The sequence below is a fragment of the Tetrao urogallus genome, assembly GCF_951394365.1.
Source record: "Tetrao urogallus genome assembly, chromosome: 5".
NCBI classification, from domain to species: domain Eukaryota; kingdom Metazoa; phylum Chordata; class Aves; order Galliformes; family Phasianidae; genus Tetrao; species Tetrao urogallus.
The window spans coordinates 24,630,444-24,647,531 of NC_136818.1; the positions used below are offsets into that span (position 1 = coordinate 24,630,444).

Genomic DNA, 17,088 nt, shown 5'->3' on the forward strand with positions numbered 1-17,088 from the left:
GGATGCTGCGCTTGGTACGTAGCGCGTTACCTCGGCTGAGTACCGAGCGGGCCCGGCTGAGCAGCGGCTGGGTGCCCCGCGCTCCAGGTGAGCGGGCTGTGAAGGGGTCAGTTCGAATCTAGCTATGGGCGCGTGGTTGAGCAGCAGCACCCATCGGCTGTTCCACACCAGAGGGTTAATTAACACCTGTGTGCTGGCTGCCAGCGGGTTTCCCCGTTGGCTTCCTAAGCTCTCTTTCTGTTCTAGCCTTTAGTGGGGCTGTAAGAAGGAAGGGGGCAGACTCTTCAGCAAGGTCTGTGAGAAGGGGTAAGGGGAAGTGGCTTCAAACTAAAAGAGGGGAGATCTGGACTGAATATAAGGAAGAAGTTAGTTATAATAAGGGCTGTTAGGCACTGACAAAGGCTGCCCAGAGAGCTGCCCCATCCCTGCAGACAGCCTGAGTTCCTGTGTTTTTTTTTTAATTTCAGATGTCAATAGCTTTGCTGCTCGGACCAACACCTGTGGAGAGCTGCGTGCTGCTCATATAGGACAGGAGGTCACCTTGTGTGGATGGATTCAGTACCAAAGGTAAACTCAAACCACTGTGAGAACAGAGCTGCTTCATTGGCAGGTCCAATGTACTCTCTTGGCCTGCATTCTGACACTTCTGTGTGCTTTCAGTTACCTTTTACATCTTATGTTATCCCCTTCTAATATGTGTGACTAAGCAGTTGGAAACCATGCCACAGCAGTATTTAACATTCCAGAGTTTTGTATCAATTTTAATTGATCCTCCTTGTACCCCTGTGAACACCTAAATATCGCTACCTTCTTTGTGTGTAGGAGTAAGTAAATAGTAATGTACTTACAACAGTTCAGACAGCTTTTAATTTATGTTCTATGAATTTCTTAGGTTGTTTTTCAATTTACAAACAAAATATATTTTCTACTGTAACATCTAAGGATGCTTCTCTAAAGTATGCATGCTTTGCTTGAAAAGGATATGCTAGGAGAGGCTAGTAAGCAAAGGATAAAATATTAGTTCCAACATCTTGCCTTAGCTGGTGTTAAATAACCTCTCCTATTGGAGCTGTACATTTGCCAAATGCAGACTGAAAAGCTTGTTTGTATTGCAGCTCTTAATTGTTGTGTTCTTGGATATGAGCAAGTAAAAAGGAGGTAAGTCCTATGGTTTTGAGCAGAATAATTCCCATCAAAAATGGCCTTCTGTATTTTATACTGCAGAGGGACTGCCTTTTATTCAGTATTGTTCTGCAGTGATGGTCGGCATTGGTTGTGTGAGGCCAGCATGAGCATCTCTGAGTGGGGGGGGTTCCAGGAACAATGTTGTCATTATTGAAATGAATTGTTGGGCTTTTGCCTTTAAACACAGGATATGTTTCATAGGACAGCTTCAAGCATAACAGCAGCTGCCACTATTGCAGCTAAGGAGATTGATATTTGTGATGCTTGGTCTAGGAGCGTGAGTTGCTCATGTCAAACTTATGAGAGTAGCACTCTGCTGCCTGTTAGATGGTTGTGAGTTTTCTTTTTGTTGTTTTGTTGACAAAATCCACGTGAACTTCAGTTTTGTTGCTCACCTAAATATGTTTATCTGAATCAAGTTTCTCAGCAGGAAATCTCTGGAAATTACCTGTGTTTGTAAGCCATGCTTTCTGTGATTTCATGTTCAAATTAAGATACTGCATCTTCTGGTTATTTGCATATTGTGACTGGATAAAATCTGAGTCCAGTTGTTCAGATCATATTCAGATGTGTATGCTTCTGAAGTGTTTTAAAATATTAGTAACAAGATACAGACAATAACTTGTCACCACATGCATTGACTTAAAAAGCAAAAGATGACTGGATTTTGACAGAACTTTTCCCTTTTGTGTTCCTTTTTTTTTTTTGTGGATCAGACAAGGCCTGTTCCTGGTTTTGAGGGATTTCCAGGGACTCACCCAGATCATCATTCCACAGGATGAAGTAAGTGCTACCTAAGTATGAGCTTCTGCGCAGCAGAAATTGAGGGCAGAGCGCGATACTTAACCAGAGAGCCCTGTGATGCTGCAAAAGGACTGCTAGTATTGTTTCCTCTGGTTTTGCACTGGTCTCAGATTCAAATGGACCATTTAGAAATGAGGCACGGTGCTTTTGAGTTTTTGAGGTACATTGGGATCTCCTTGCAGGCACATTCTCATGTGAGGAAGCTCCTGTCCAATGCTCCAGTGGAATCTGTTGTGCGAGTGACTGGCATCGTGTCTTCTCGGCCCCCAGGGCAGGAGAATCTGGTGAGGATGCTGGGGTCTCTCAAGGTTTTTATTCCTCTGGGGGAAAAGAGCACTGGGCATTGGGGTTACAGTCGTTTATTTGTGTCATAGCTTTGCCACAGGCAGTTTTGTTCTGTGCTGTATGTCAGCCTATCCTCAGAGATTGCGAGGCAGGAGTAACTGCTGTGACAAATAGCTTAAGAAAAGCCACAGCACATTACAGACACCCAGAATTAAATTCTACTCTTTGAAAGGATAATGAGAACCAGGGAAAAGCTGACTTTTCAGCCTTTCAAATTGTGGTTGAGATCACTTTTTCTTTTCTAAAAATAAGTATTGTCACTGTCTTTTGCAGTAAGAGATGAGCTTTTCCTCTCTCAATAGATTTGTTTCTCATTATATAAGAAACAAAGATTTAATACTGTTTTTTCTTTTAAAAGTGCATTTCTCAGTTCTCGTTGTAATCAGCTGTTGTTTTGCTGACAAAATCCATGTGAACTTCAGTTTTGTTGCTCCCCTAAATGCCTGTCAGGATTGTCAGTATCCTGCATCATCGGCAGACCTGGAAAGAAGTTTGTGTATACTTTCCCCTGCTAACTAAAGAGTTCCATAGGATGAAATGAATCTCAGTGTGGCACAGTGCTGAGCAGCGGGGGCTGTCTGCTTTCCCTCAGGAAAAGAATACTAGTTCTGAGAACTGGTGTTCAGAACTGGAAATTCTGAGAAGTTCCTCCCAAGTCGCCTTTTTGGACTTTTATTGAAGGCAAATGTACTCTAAAATTCATTCTATGTGATTTCACTGAATCTAATGGAACTACTGTTTTGTCCAAGTGCATATGCCCTACCAGGATCTGTGTTGGACTGCTGCTCTGTGCTCAGGATGTCACTGAAGCAGAAAGTAAAGGAAAAGCAGTGTTATTTCTCGTAGAGATGGATATGCTGCTAGAAGAGAACACACAATTTTGAGTGAGCTGGCTTGTATTTTTTTCTGAGCAGGAGGAAAATCTAGGAGAGATTTCTACTTGAGAGAAGTTCTGAGTTATACTGTATTAAAAGGCAGAGAGGCTAATTATATGAATTGGGCTTGGTCTGTTTCCACTGATCAGCTTTGAAATACCTTTGCCCAGCTGATCACCCTAAGTTTTGAATCTGTTCTTTTTCTTGCCTTTTTCTGTAGAAAATGCCAACAGGGGACATTGAAGTCAAGGTGGAGACTGCAGAGGTTCTCAACTTTTGCAAGAAGCTGCCCTTTGAAATCAAAGATTTCATCAAGGTGTCTGCATTTTTCCCTTGTACCAAGGCAGTGGGTTTTCAGTAAATCAGGAATTTGTCCAGGGTGATGGCAAAACATCTGTGAGAGCTTCATCTGATTCTTCCCAGCTGTGCTTTAGAAGAAGGGTGTGTGTATTGTTAGTGGGGAGGTGACATTTCTAGTGGGACTTACGCAGTAAACAAGGCTTGAATGTTTCCACTGCAGAGAGTTTTAAAATGCCACACTAAGAACAGATGTTAAAGGGAAAAGTGCAAGAAATTCAGGCTGTGCTAGCTTTTCTTGAGTGTGAAAGAGAATCTGCCAATGCAGTGCTGTGTTTTAAGGCACGTGTGCTTAGTCTTATCTGGGTGAGTAGCTAGTTGGCCAGAGGATTGTCTTCAGTGAATACACAGTCTTATAAAATTATTCTTATTGTAGTTTCTGTGGTATATGAAAGGCATTGCTGTTAAGTTCTTCTCTGCCACTGACTGTGTGACTGATACATAGGTGTAAGAATTGGGAGAACTACGTGCTGTTCCTTCCATGTTACATCTCCTGGGCAATTCCCACCATCTGCAGTAGTTTAATTTTCCTATCTGTGATAAGTGTGTATCACCATTTGGTTGTTCCTTTAGATACATGTATGATACTGCTCATCTGCTTAAGAGCCCCAGGGATCACTACAGTCTGTCACAGTGGAGCCAGAATTAAGAGGGCTGAAATTGAGATTTGCTGAGGCAACTCCTAGTGCAGAATGGATGTCTGTGTTTTTTCTTCCAAAAAAAACCCAGTGATCATGCATTGGAGACCCTCTCAGTGGCTGCTCTTTCTCCATGCAGGCTGTGGGTTATGTGTGGCAACAGGGCAGTATCCTTTTTCAGCTTTCCCCCTTTTGTCCTGTGGCTTCATTGGGCATGCAGTTTGAGTTTTGTTTCTTCTCCCCAGAAATCAGAGGCCTTGCGCATGCAGTATCGCTACCTGGACCTGCGCAGCTCCCAGTTACAGTACAACCTGAGGCTGAGATCCCAGGTGGTGATGAGGATGCGAGAGTACCTGTGTAATCACCATGGTAAGCAAAGTGCTTGAAGAGCAGAGTGTAGCAGACAGCATTGTAGAGTTTTCCTGCTCTTTCCTATTGCTAGGAGAGAGCACTAAACAACTCCAGGCTGTTCTCACTTGGGAAGGACACACTGCTTGTAGTGGCAGACTTAGAGGCATGTTGGCAGGGCTAAAGAACAAAGGATGTTGAAATGTCTTAGCTTGCCGCAAAGCGGTTGTTTCTCATGAGCTACGTCCAGAATTTGAAGTGATCAAAGGCATTTTGCAAATAGTTTCTCTTTTGGTCATCCAACTGGAGGTGTATTAAAGAGATGAATTTCTTGTAGGGTTTATGTTTGTCTTAAAATCAGGAAGCCCTTCTTAAAAAAACCAAAGCCTGGTTCAAAATGGATAGAGAATTAACAGTTTCTTTGCCAGTTTGGAGTTCTGTCTTCAACGGTTCTGGCTGTGCTTTGGGGAAGTTCAGCTTTTAAGTCGGTCAGTGCAAAAGTTATTCTTAGAAACAGCAAAGTCTGGAGATTTGGAGAGGCTGCATGGTGTGCTCCATTACCTTTAGAGCTGACTAACAAACCCTTCTCTAGCCTACTTTGTGTCATACTAGTTCTTGTCTCTGCTGTCAGCGTATTCTGTGTTTGTTCCTCAGGGTTTGTGGATGTAGAAACACCAACGCTCTTTAAGAGAACCCCAGGGGTATGTATTCCATTAGTAATGCATTTTAGCCTCCTGCAGTGGCATAGGCAGTTGATGGTTGAATTACAGTCACTTGCCACTCAACCTTCATTGCTTCCCCTCACTAACAGCTTGTATGTCAGTTTCTGATACAATGTATTGATCCTTGTAATAGTGGAGGGAATGGAAGGGTAGAAGTGGCACCTTTATGTCTTTACTTTGAACCTTCAATTACCATGAAAGAATAAAGCTTCTATCTTGTAGATTACATTGAATGCAAATCCTAGCCTGGAAAGACTCTTTTTTTTTTTTTAGCATTTATCTCTTAACCTGTAGCTTACTGCAGTGGCGCTACTAAAAGCATTTCAGTTTCTGAGTTTATATTCCTTCCTTTCATTTCCAAAATAATCACAGACAAGCTGTAGGCCAGGAATATTGAATTCTTGCATTTAAATCCCTGTCATGAGTGCATTAGTCTAATATGCATATGCATTAGTCTTGCTGAGCAAGAGGTGGAGAATCCTTATGGCTGTCTCAGATCAAGCTAGTTAACAGACTTTAATACAGAAGCAGCAGTTACATCAGAAATAGGATGTTATGATAGGGAAAATAGATCCTTTCCTCTTGCACTTCACAGTTGTGCTGTTAGCCTAGAATTTCTAGATTTAATTCTGAAAAATAGCTTTGTCTGAGGCTCCTTAATTGCCCACCAGGGAATCTGGTCTACCAATAATGATACTGTACACCCAGTTTCTCCATTAGATGTGTATGTCAGACTTAAGTCCTGTATGTGTCCAAGTTGTTGATGCTAGATCTGATTCAGTAGTTGAGCAGAGCTCTGTGGTAGGTGTATCCCTATGGCTGGAGCAAAAGATGGCAAATCAAAGTGTTTGGCAAGGACACAAGTCTTTCTGAGTCTTTGTGTCACTTCTCTGCTTCCTAATGCTGAGAGAAGGAATATCCCCACTTTATATTGCATATGTCCTTCTCTCAGAGCTGAACAAATTGCTGCTGCATTTATTTCTAGCTCTGAACACAGCCCTAACTGGGATTAAAACCCAAAGTCTTGTGTGTGGCAGTCGAGAGCAGCAAATGGCAGGGAAGCAGAAGTGGACCCAGCCTTCAAGAGATGATTAAAGATTTACCAGATGTTACAAAAGGTTTCTCCACTTGCTCATTTCCAAGTACTATTTATAGGCTGTTCATACAACTCTGGGTCACTTGAGGAAGCCCTGAAGTGACTTGTCTTCCACTTAGCTCTGCTGCCAGAGGCAGGAGCAAGAAAAAGATGGTATTTGAGCTTATTAGCTCCCTGATGATCAAAGAAGGAATACCCCACTTTCAACACACATCTGCAAGTGAAGTAGTAATAGTGCACATATGCTTGGGTGGGATCTGTGTTACAGACATGCTGAGGCAGCAGTCAGTCCAGATTGTGGTAGATCAGCAGTCTGCAGACTTGAACAGGCTACAGTCTGTTAAAGTGGCAGGCTGATGTATCTCTTCTCTTATCAGCTGCTGGTCCTTCTACAATCATTTTCCAGCCACCTATGGAATTGTGCAGCCTGCACGTGTCTCCTTCAGTTCTGCTGCAACCTTGGTACAAGGTGGATTTATTAGGCAGAAGCAGTGGGCAAGATGACAGAAACATAGCAGTTCCTTCACAGGATCTAGAATAAAGACTTGACCCTACCAACCCAAACACAGCCACATAAGTGCTGATTTCAGCAATCCTGGTGCAAGCTCATGGCTCACTTGTCTACAGTTTTGAAGGTAGAGGTCCAGAACTACAACACCAGCCTCTGAATTTCAGTGCTTAGCTTGGCTGCCTATGTAAACAGGGCAACTATTCCATTATCCTTCTCCAAAGCTTTTGAACCCCTTTATAATTTTCTTCTTCTTTGACTTGGCAAAGATTTTCAAAATAAAAAGTTCCTAGAGTGAAGTAAACCTATAGTAGGGGGAAAGGCTGCAGTATGACCTCATGCTATCAAACAAAAAAATAATCTGGAGGGAAGGAATCTGGAAGAAAGATGTAGAGTGCATGAATTGAAGCATTTGTGTTGATTGCTGGATGCACCAATTGTAGAAAAAGGCTTATCTCTCCAGGTCAGGTATTTAGATGAAAGGTCCAATAACCTTTTCTTTCAAGTCTTGTTATCTTTATAAACTTCATGCTTTTGCCATTCCGTGTTCAATTTTCTCCTTTCCTGGTTTTTCTTGCTTGGAATGTTAAAGCTGAATTTTTGGAAAGAGAAGTGGGGAAGGAAAGTGGCCTAAGGCCACTGGTGTGCTGGGTATATTCTGGTTGGCTTTGTCTCAGCTGAGAGCAGAGGTGCTTACTTGCTAAACTTCTTTCTCATGCCAGGGGGCAAAGGAATTCCTTGTGCCCTCCAGGGAAGCAGGCAAGTTCTACTCTCTGCCTCAGAGTCCTCAGCAGTTCAAGCAGCTCCTGATGATTGGAGGCCTGGACAGGTAAGAGTTACTTGGACTGCCATTGTCTGCATGCACTGTCCAGGGTTTGCTTGCTTTGATGTGTGATGTGTTAGAGACTTCTCCAGGAACTTACTGCCAAGGGTTTTGTTTCAAAGAGATCCTTGAATACTTGCATTTTTTGCTAAGCCAGTCTCATTAGCAATAATACCTTCCAGTAAGAGTAATCTTATCTCTTTTTGATGGTTGAAATCTTTGCTGTTTCAAATAGAAACCTGATCTTAAGCACAAATGTAGGGATAAGCTTTGCAGAGATAGTCTGCCTGAAGGACAGAAAATCTGTCAGAGCACAGCTCACCTGGTAACCTTGGGAGGGTATGGCTGGAGACGGGTACAGCTGCTGGTATGCTGCTTCCAATCAAAATTCCATGCATTTAAGGGAATGGCAGCAATCAGGACTGTGATTATCCACTACATAGGGAGCAGAGCAGTCTTATGATCAGTTCTGTAGCCATAATTTAATTTAAGGTACCTTTAATTGTTATCTAAGTGTAAGTACTCTTGCAGGTACTTCCAGGTTGCTCGCTGCTACCGTGATGAAGGCTCGCGGCCTGACAGGCAGCCAGAATTCACTCAGGTAACTAACATGCGCTGCCTTTCACCATCCCCTTTCACCCAAAAAGCTTGTGGGTATTTTTATCTTCTGAAGGCTAAGTATCTGTTAGTCCTTGTCCTGCCTCAGGGATGTAGAATGCTGTTTTCTGTGTGCTTTGCAGCCACGGCCCCTTGCCGTGTGTGGGATGTGAACAAAGTTGTGGCTGTCCTTGGCTGACTTCAGTCCCAGGTGCTGATGAGTAGATGTGGGAATTGTGTTGCAGCAGTGGTGGTACTTGATGATGCATTTCTGCTCCTGTCCTGCAGAGCTGGGCACCCCTTACATCAGCTTTGTACCCAGGCAGAGTTAGCTGGGTCCATTCAAGGTTTCTCTATTCATCCTTGTCATCATTACCTCACTTAGTACTCTGAGGAGATTGTTGCCTGAGTCATCACAGTGTAGGGAGATCATAAACACACCCTTAGTCTAACGTAATCGTGCTACGACTTAATGTTGTATATTGTTTCCTGTTATGTGGGCTTAATATTCTAAGAGTTTCTGCAAATAGCAGTGCAGAGGTAAAAACTATAGCTAATGTGCAATCTCCCTTTTGTTCTCTGTTTTCAGATAGATATAGAAATGTCATTTGTAGATCAAGCTGGGATCCAGAGGTTGATAGAGGGCCTCCTGCAATATTCCTGGCCTGAGGAAAGAGGCCCCATTACAACTCCTTTCCCTTCCATGACTTATGAGGAGGCACTGGCTGACTATGGGACTGATAAACCAGACACTCGCTTTGGGATGAAGGTGTGGGTTTGCCTGCTGGAAACTTGCAGCTTTTCTTTTTATTTCTGGTAGTGTTCTAAGAATAATCTTTGATTAAATTGTATGTATGTGGTTACATGGAATTCTTAATCCTGTAATATACCAAAGGAATCTCTTTGGTTTTCCAGGCCCTCTTACATTTTTTTGTCTCTGTAGCCATCAGTCTTCTGATGGTTATTCAAGCTTGGCCCCATTCATTTCTTTCTGGGACCTGTTGATTTCTCTGAGCAAGGAAATGGTGTCCCAAAGAGTGGCTTTTGAAGGCAATAAGACACAGGCTTGTGATTTTTTTTTTTGCTTCATATTTTTACCACAGCAGCTTTTTCCTGTGCTCTCTCCTTGCTTAGATAGTGGATATCAGTGATACTTTCCGAAGATTGGACATTGGGTTTGTGCAGAATGTGCTCAGTTACCCTCACAGCACTGCCAAGGCTATTTGTATCCCTCAGGGAGTGGTAAGTGATGTTTTTACATGCTGTGTACACTTGTGAAATAAAATACCAACTCGAATTCTTTTGTTGATGTGGAAATGTTCCCTGCTATGAGTGGGGGAGCAGCCTCCTTCAGGGAGCTCGGGGTTGCTTGTGATTGACGTCAGGTTGGGCACAGTGTTGTTACAATTGGGAAATGGAGATGATCAGGCGATGGGAAGAATATATTGTCCTCATGAAGGCCAGGAAGAGAACAGAGCTGCAAGGTCCCCTGGGGATGGGGAAGCCTCTTGGGGCTTCAGCTTGCTTTTGTCAAGGATGGCATCTGAATAATAAATTTGCCCTCTGGGGAGAGATTGAAATAGAATCAGGTATGGCACAGTGGTGTTCTGGACTGATAGGAGAAAGGTCAGCTAGTTTGCATGCCTGTCTCACGATTGCTTTTGTTGCATTTCTGGGCGCTTCTCATGTAAGCAAAATGCCACAAATCAAACCCAAAGCTGACAGTAGATGGAAAACTATCTTTGGGCTATCTTAACGGGGAAGCAAATGTAACTCTGGCTGTGGATGTCTTTGCAGCATAGGAAGTAAGGGGAAAAAAGTATTGAACGCTTATCCTTAGAGAATAGAATAACGTGAATCTGCATGATTTTTTTTAAACTGGAGCAGGCTTCCCAGGGCATTTGGTCATGGCACCAAGACTACCAGAGCACGGGAAGCATTTAGACAATGCCATCAAACACAGGGTTTGAATTCTGGGTGGTTCTTTGTAGAGCCAGGAGTTGAATTCAGTAAACTTTGTGAGTTCTTTCCGATTCTATGAGTAGGACTTCAGTTTGGGAGTTGTATAATTTTGGCAGAAGACACAAGTTACTGTCTTCCCACCAGAGGGCACTAAAGAAGTGCATTTGCAAAACAAAAGTGGAGTTTCAAGCCTCTCTACCTTTAAAATATTCTTTTTTTTTTTTTTTTTTTTTTTAAAGATCAGGAACATCAGCTGCATTCCTTTGCATGTGAGGATGAGCCTGGTTGGTTTCTTCCTGTTATTCCTCCACACTGAGCTGTGCTTTCACCATTGTCAGTGTAGTGTTAAAAACTTGTTCCTGCTCTGTAATCTGTAGGCTAGAGTAATTAATTGACATGGTCTCCCACTGCTGACCAGCTATGTCTGATCTGTGAGTGAGGGGAAAAACTGCAGCTTACAGAAGCCCCTTTCTGAAAGCAGTGCTTGGAGAAAATACTAAGCTGCCACAAGTTCAGTTCCATGAGCCCACTCTTGTTCCACAGCTCTTGTTTCTATCACAGGTTCTTGAACAGCTAGAAACAGAAGAACATGAGATGTTTGGAAACAGTAGATTTGAATTCTGGCAGGGCTTTCTGTAGATCATGCTGCTCTAATGTCTTTTCTTGCTTTTTCCTCAGAGATATCTTAAAAATAAAGATTTGGAATCCTTAAAGGAGGCTGCAAAATCCCAGTTCAACCAGGTGAGGCAGTAACACTGCTGGAATGTTAAAAGTGGTGAATGATAAACTGTATGAAGGCACTTGTAGGCAGAAGAAGGTAGAGGAGAATTTTTAATAATAATAAAGGCTCATTACTAAGAGCCTTATTTAAAAAGAGTTGATGCTGAGAGGGCAGCATTGACATGAACATATTCTTCTTACTGATCTTTCAATAGGAAATCATGGATGTTGTCTGCAGGCCCGATGGGAGCTTGAAGTCTTTGCTCACCAAGTTTCTTAGTCAAGAGCAACAGTCAGAGCTCATTCAAGCACTGAACATGCAGGTGGATGATGTGGTGCTGCTGGCAGCTGGAGACCACAAGCGAGTGGTAGGAAGCATTTCTGGGTTACTGTGAGAGTTGAATGTTGCTGTTGACTTTGAAGTTACCTGTCCTTTGTCTAATACCCCAGGTCACTAAAATCATAGAGTCATAGAACAGCCTGAGTTGAAAAGGACCACAGTGATCATTGAGTTTCAACACCCTGCTCTGTGCAGGGTCACCAACCAGCAGACCAGGCTGCCCAGAGCCACATCCAGCCTGGCCTTGAATGTCTCCAGGAATGGAGCATCCACAACCTTCTTGGACAACCTGTTCCAGTGTGTCACCACCCTCTGTGTGAAAAAATTCCTCCTAATATCTAACCTAGATCTCCCCCATCTTAGTTTAAAACCATTGCCTGCTGTCTTGTAGACATTCCCCCTCCTGTTTATATGCTCCCTTCAAATATTGGAAGGCCACAAGAAGGTCTTCCCAGAGCCGTCTCTTCTAATTCCTTGTTTCTTTGCATCTGAAGCTGCATCAGCAACAAATAATGCATGAAGTGTACCTACTGTTTCTGTTTCTCTCCCAGTTATATTCTGGGAAGAGTTTGTAACCAAGATGAAGGCTGGAATATAAAACAGGAACAAATTGGCACCGCTTCTCTCAGCTCAACTTACTTCTTAAAGCACTAAACAGAGACTAGAAAACAAAGACACCTAGATAGCTGTCTCCTGTAAGCAGATGGTAAGAGTGAAACATGGCTGCTTATTAGCAGAGGAGATAGGAGATTCTGTCCCTAACCTTCTCTATATTCCTGCCAGTAGATGTTGCCTTCCAGGCATTCTTTTATGTACGGTGTCATGTTCTGCATGATCACCAAAACTGTCACTTCTTTCTGTGCCTTCATTTCTGTCTTAAAAGTGAGGATATTACCTATGATTCCCTGTTAATCCATGCTTATGTAGAACTTGAGGTCAGTCTGGGAGAGTTTTGTGAGGATGGATTGTGGAAGAAAATGAGCTTTTCCAGCTTCTTACTCAGCCTTTTTCTTTTTTTTTTTTTTTGTCAAACCCTGGAGCTGCTGCTGCCTTGGCAGGAAGGTGATATTTTTTAGGAGACAAGGCAAGAATGCTTTTCCTGCAACAGCACAGTACAGCTAATACTTTATATGATGCTGCTGTTACAAAAAACTCTTTCCCTGGATGGTATACGAGCAACTTCTCTGGCAGTAAAATTGCTGTTTCTCATTAGCTCCTTTCTTTTCTGCAGTGCTCTGCATTAGGAAGCCTACGGCTGCAGAGTGCTGACCTCCTGGAGGCAGCTGGAATGATACTGCGGGATCCAGCAGCTCTTCACTTCCTCTGGGTGGTGGATTTCCCACTTTTCCTCCCCAAGGAAGAGAATCCCTCTGAACTGGAGTCTGCTCATCACCCCTTCACTGCCCCTCATCCTTCAGATACCAACCTCCTCTATTCTGACCCCACAAAGGTAACTAACTTCATGCCTGTTGTGTTGGCCCTCTGATAGCTCTGTGTTGTGGAAAACTAGCTACCTGTCTGTTTGAAAGGTACAACTTTAATATTACTCTGAATAACAACCAGCTTCTTGGTGCCCCTCTGGCAAAAGGGGCTTGTTGGAAGCAGCTGCTTAAGGTGAGGGATCTTGTATTCTGACCCATACCATGTTGCTTCAAGTTTTGATCAAGTTTCCAAAAGAACATGCATTGTTCCTGTTGCTGTTCAGCTATGTGCCACCCTGAGGTGACATGCACCTGTTTCAACAGCAGTCCATGCTTCTGTTAGGACTGGTATTTGACTTGGAGCTTTTTCTGTGCTCAGGCTTGGGATCAATCAGGTCTCAGCATGTAGCCTGAATTCTCAATGGATGCAAACTGCTGTTAAAATGGCAACGACAAAGCCACGAAAGAAGAGATGTTCCCATGTGATTTCTTTCATGTTTTTGCTGGAGCTGGAACCAGAAGAGGAATGTTGGCGAGACTTGAAGTCTGCCTTGCTCTGTATCTACTAACAGGACTTTATAAAAAATGAAAGCTCTCAATTGTTTCCTTTCTCTTTGATTACGTTGTGATCTATATGTTTGTTATTCTTAAGTTTGGAATCTGTTACCCCCCAGTGGAATTCAGTGGAAAACTTTATCCACAGTGTTTGGACCCTCCTTCGTTTGTGAATTACAAGGCTGCATTGAGAGAGCAGTGTTGCAGTACGTCATGTCTTCGTTTGCAGCATCTTTGTATGTGTATTGTATGTAAATGCCATTGGGTCCCAGCTTTTCTAAGGTGCTTGTTGGTTTCTTTTCCCAGGTTCGTAGCCAGCATTATGACCTTGTGCTGAATGGCAGTGAAATTGGAGGTGGCTCCATCAGAATTCATAATGCACAACAGCAGCGTTTTGTGCTGGAGAAAGTGCTGAAGGTAACACCTCCAGATGTCTCCCAACATCCTCTTAAAGTTTTAAATGACTGCTCCATTTATATGTGCTCCAAATTCTGGAGAAATAGGAGTGTCCTTCTCAGATAAACAGCTCCTAGAGATGGATGACTCCATCAGATCCTATGCTGTCAATAGGAAGAGCATTGTTTGTTCAGTAATGTTTCTTATGTAACTTTGCAGGAGGACTCAGAGGTGCTTTCCCATCTGCTTGAGGCTCTGGAATTTGGAGCTCCCCCTCATGGAGGAATTGCTTTAGGTGAGTGCTTTGCAATTATCCAGAATGCAGGTGTCTTGTGGCTTTCTTTTGGTATATTAGATTTTGAGAATAAGCCTCATTTGTTAGCAAAAGCCCTGTCTCCTCCTGACGTGAGAGATGGCTGTTTTGGTGGTGCTAAAAAGTAACAACCAACATGCTTCCATTTCTGTGGCTACTTTATGAAAGAGACCAGAGCTCTTGAATGTTTTGATGTTCCTATCCAGCATCATAATGTGTTTTAGTTCTTCTGCAAGGACCAAATCAGCTGTTAGTGCATCTGAGGACAGTCCTTATCTACTGTTCTACAAACAGCATGTTTATTAACACTGGGTCATCTTAATAATTCTTCCTGTGCAGCCAGTACAGGATCTCTGTATTGCACCCCCGGAGGCATGGGATGGGATGGACTGCTTCATGCCCTGGGTTACTGCCACAATCTCAGCCTTTCCTTCAGCCTCACTTCCCTTCTGCCTTCTGTTTCATTCATTCATTCATTCAGAGACTTAAACTGACAGTGAGTGAATGCTGTCACGTTAGCTCCCTGATCCGTCTCGGCATGGCCTGGTGGATACCTGTACACAACAGGGAGAAATTACATCTCAGGAGACACAGGGAGTGTGAGGAGGCAGCAGCACTGATCTAGACTGGCTTAAGCTCCTGTGGAATGGAATCTTGAGAAGTCATTACAGCACTGAGTACAGCTGTGTTACAGGAATGTCTGTTTTCCTGGAATCTTTCAGGTTTTTGTTTAAACAGCAACAGAAGAAGAACACTTTAACTTGCTGTCTTCAAATGTGATTTTTCCCTTATTTGATCACTCAGAGGCTATTACTCCTTCTGAATTCCTTCTGGTTGTTCTAGTTCTTCAGAACTGATTGACCAAGAGCTTTGAGCAGTTAAACAGAGCCCTGACAATGTTCCTGTTGCTTAGTGGCCCTGGCATTGTTATGCTGCTTTTGAAAAGGCACTGTCTCTGTCTTGCAGTCTTTGTTATGTCACAAAATTTTTTGTAACATTGAAAAGCTTTATTTTGCTAGGCTCATCTGCTGTCTAGGCGTCTCTGTTTCTCTCTTTACTGGTTGAGGGTAACTTTTTTCCCCTTACTTCAGTTTTATTCTTTAAGTCTGGCAGTATTACCTACTCCCACCTTTCTGATTTTCTGAATCAGAGAAACTAGCACAGGACCGTAGCTCAAGTGATTCATCAATTTGTTTTCTGCTTCTAGGACTTGACAGGCTCATCTCCCTCATCGTTGGCTCTCCGAGTATCCGAGATGTCATTGCTTTTCCTAAATCATTCAGGGGACGGGACCTGATGGGCAGTGCTCCAGACTATGTCACTCCAGAAGAATTAGAGCCATATCACATCCACGTTTCGTGGCCCGCTGCAGAAACAGAAGCGAAGAAAAACTGACTTGCAGCAAGTGATGTGAATTGAACTGTTAAAGCAGAGATGCTTCCAACTTATAAATACTAAAATTCAGTTTGAAAAAACATCAACTTATGGGAGGACCAGAGGAGTATAACCCCACTGCGGTTTCAGAACAGAATGGGGAACAGATGTGATAGCTCCCCTGATAGGAATTTACCTTTGGGTTGTCAATGGGAGGGAGAAGTAGGAAAGTGAAAAGAAAAATGCCCGTCGTTTTAGCTTAGGATATTGAGACTGTTACCTTTGGGGTGTTGTATCTGAAGGTGCGGTTATTTATTAATTTCCCACTTTCCAGTTTGCACACACAAACTCCTCCCTGAAATCTAAAGGAGGCAGCGTACCAGCTTCTCTGGAAAATGATCCAGTATTCCTGATAATCACTGAATCTCTAGCTGAGAACTGTTACAGCAGAGTAATGCCATGCTGGGTAAAGAGCCTGACAAAGCTTCAGTGCATCCAACAGCTTGTGTCGTGCTGGAGGATACCTGATCATACAGAATTTGCCATGGGGAGTTGCGCTCGAGTGTTCTCCGTTAAAAGCAGGCAGAGGAGGAGGTGTGGTATTTGCAGCAGTTGTCCTTGTGATGTTCACCAAACAGGAGATGATGTGTCTTTGGGGCCTGTGGTCCTGCCACTTTCAGAGCACTGTTTCTGAAGTTTGTATCCTTTGTAAATAAAGTTTGTCTAGCAGTTTGGTTTTGTCTGAGCTTGGCTTTGCACATCTTTGATTGGAAACAAGCTGGAAATATGGGAGTTAGAACAAAATGTTACACACCACCTTGTGAGAGTTATTGCAGTGATAATTCCCTTAACATTTAAGCAGTGATCAGAACAAGGCGATGTTATACTCAGATTGCTTCTTTAGAGGATGGTGGTTTTGCTATTTACCTTTTTTACTGAAAGTGAGAATAAATGGAACTTACACAGAATTTGCTTAAGAGTCATCTGTGTTTCTAAAGTAGGGATTATCAGAGGCTCCTTTGAGGACATGAAAGCATAAAAAAACCCAGTTTTTCTGAGAAGTTCTTCACTCCCCCAGACCATTATTTATAGTAAGCGTAAATGTAATGTGCTCAGCTTTTTTAATTGTCAAGTAAGGGATATTCTGTCTCTTGGTAAGAACTGCAAAGGCAAATGCTGTTTGCATCTGAAAAGTCCCAGTTCTTTAAATTAGGATTATTATCAAGCATTCAAAGGATAACATACTATAAGAAGCTTAGGCAAAAATGTAACGCTGCCTGGAACGTTGAAAGCACTTGTTAAAATGTGTGAGCAAGCTGTCTCCAAGGCATAACATCCGTCTTTTATACGCAAGCTGTTTGGTGTGATGTTGATTTTTATTGTTTTTTTTCCACTGCTATATTAAAGGCTTGCTGCAGTTTGAAGTGTGTGATATAGCTATGATTAACTACAGTGAAAAAATGCATCCAAACGTATCATCTGAGCTGCTGCAGTCCTGCTACGATCAGGTCAGTGGAAAAGATGAACCCTGAATATATGCAAACTGTCTTGGATTTGTGAATGAAGGTAGGTTACAACACAACTGTTTGAATTCACTAGCAGTCCTGTGAACATTGTCACAGAGAAGATGTTACTTGGTTTGGTTCTGTACAGTGCTGGCCTCTGGCTGCTATACCCAGAGCTGTTGGCCTTGCTAGGAACAGAATGAC

At 42.9% G+C, this 17,088-nt stretch overlaps 1 protein-coding gene across 1 annotated transcript; it reads left to right on the forward strand.

Annotated features, from left to right (window-relative positions):
- Nucleotides 1-2: 2 nt before the first annotated feature.
- DARS2 (aspartyl-tRNA synthetase 2, mitochondrial) lies at nucleotides 3-15,400 on the forward strand (the record flags this gene model as incomplete). The annotated part of the gene is made up of 17 exons (XM_079535855.1): nucleotides 3-87; nucleotides 468-567; nucleotides 1,902-1,968; nucleotides 2,172-2,273; nucleotides 3,430-3,525; nucleotides 4,450-4,573; nucleotides 5,207-5,253; nucleotides 7,601-7,707; nucleotides 8,233-8,302; nucleotides 8,888-9,067; nucleotides 9,433-9,540; nucleotides 10,939-11,001; nucleotides 11,196-11,348; nucleotides 12,552-12,770; nucleotides 13,603-13,713; nucleotides 13,912-13,987; nucleotides 15,213-15,400. The coding sequence occupies 17 exons, from the start codon at nucleotides 3-5 to the stop codon at nucleotides 15,398-15,400; spliced, it is 1,896 nt and encodes a 631-aa protein (XP_079391981.1).
- Between the last annotated feature and the right edge of the window lie 1,688 nt (nucleotides 15,401-17,088).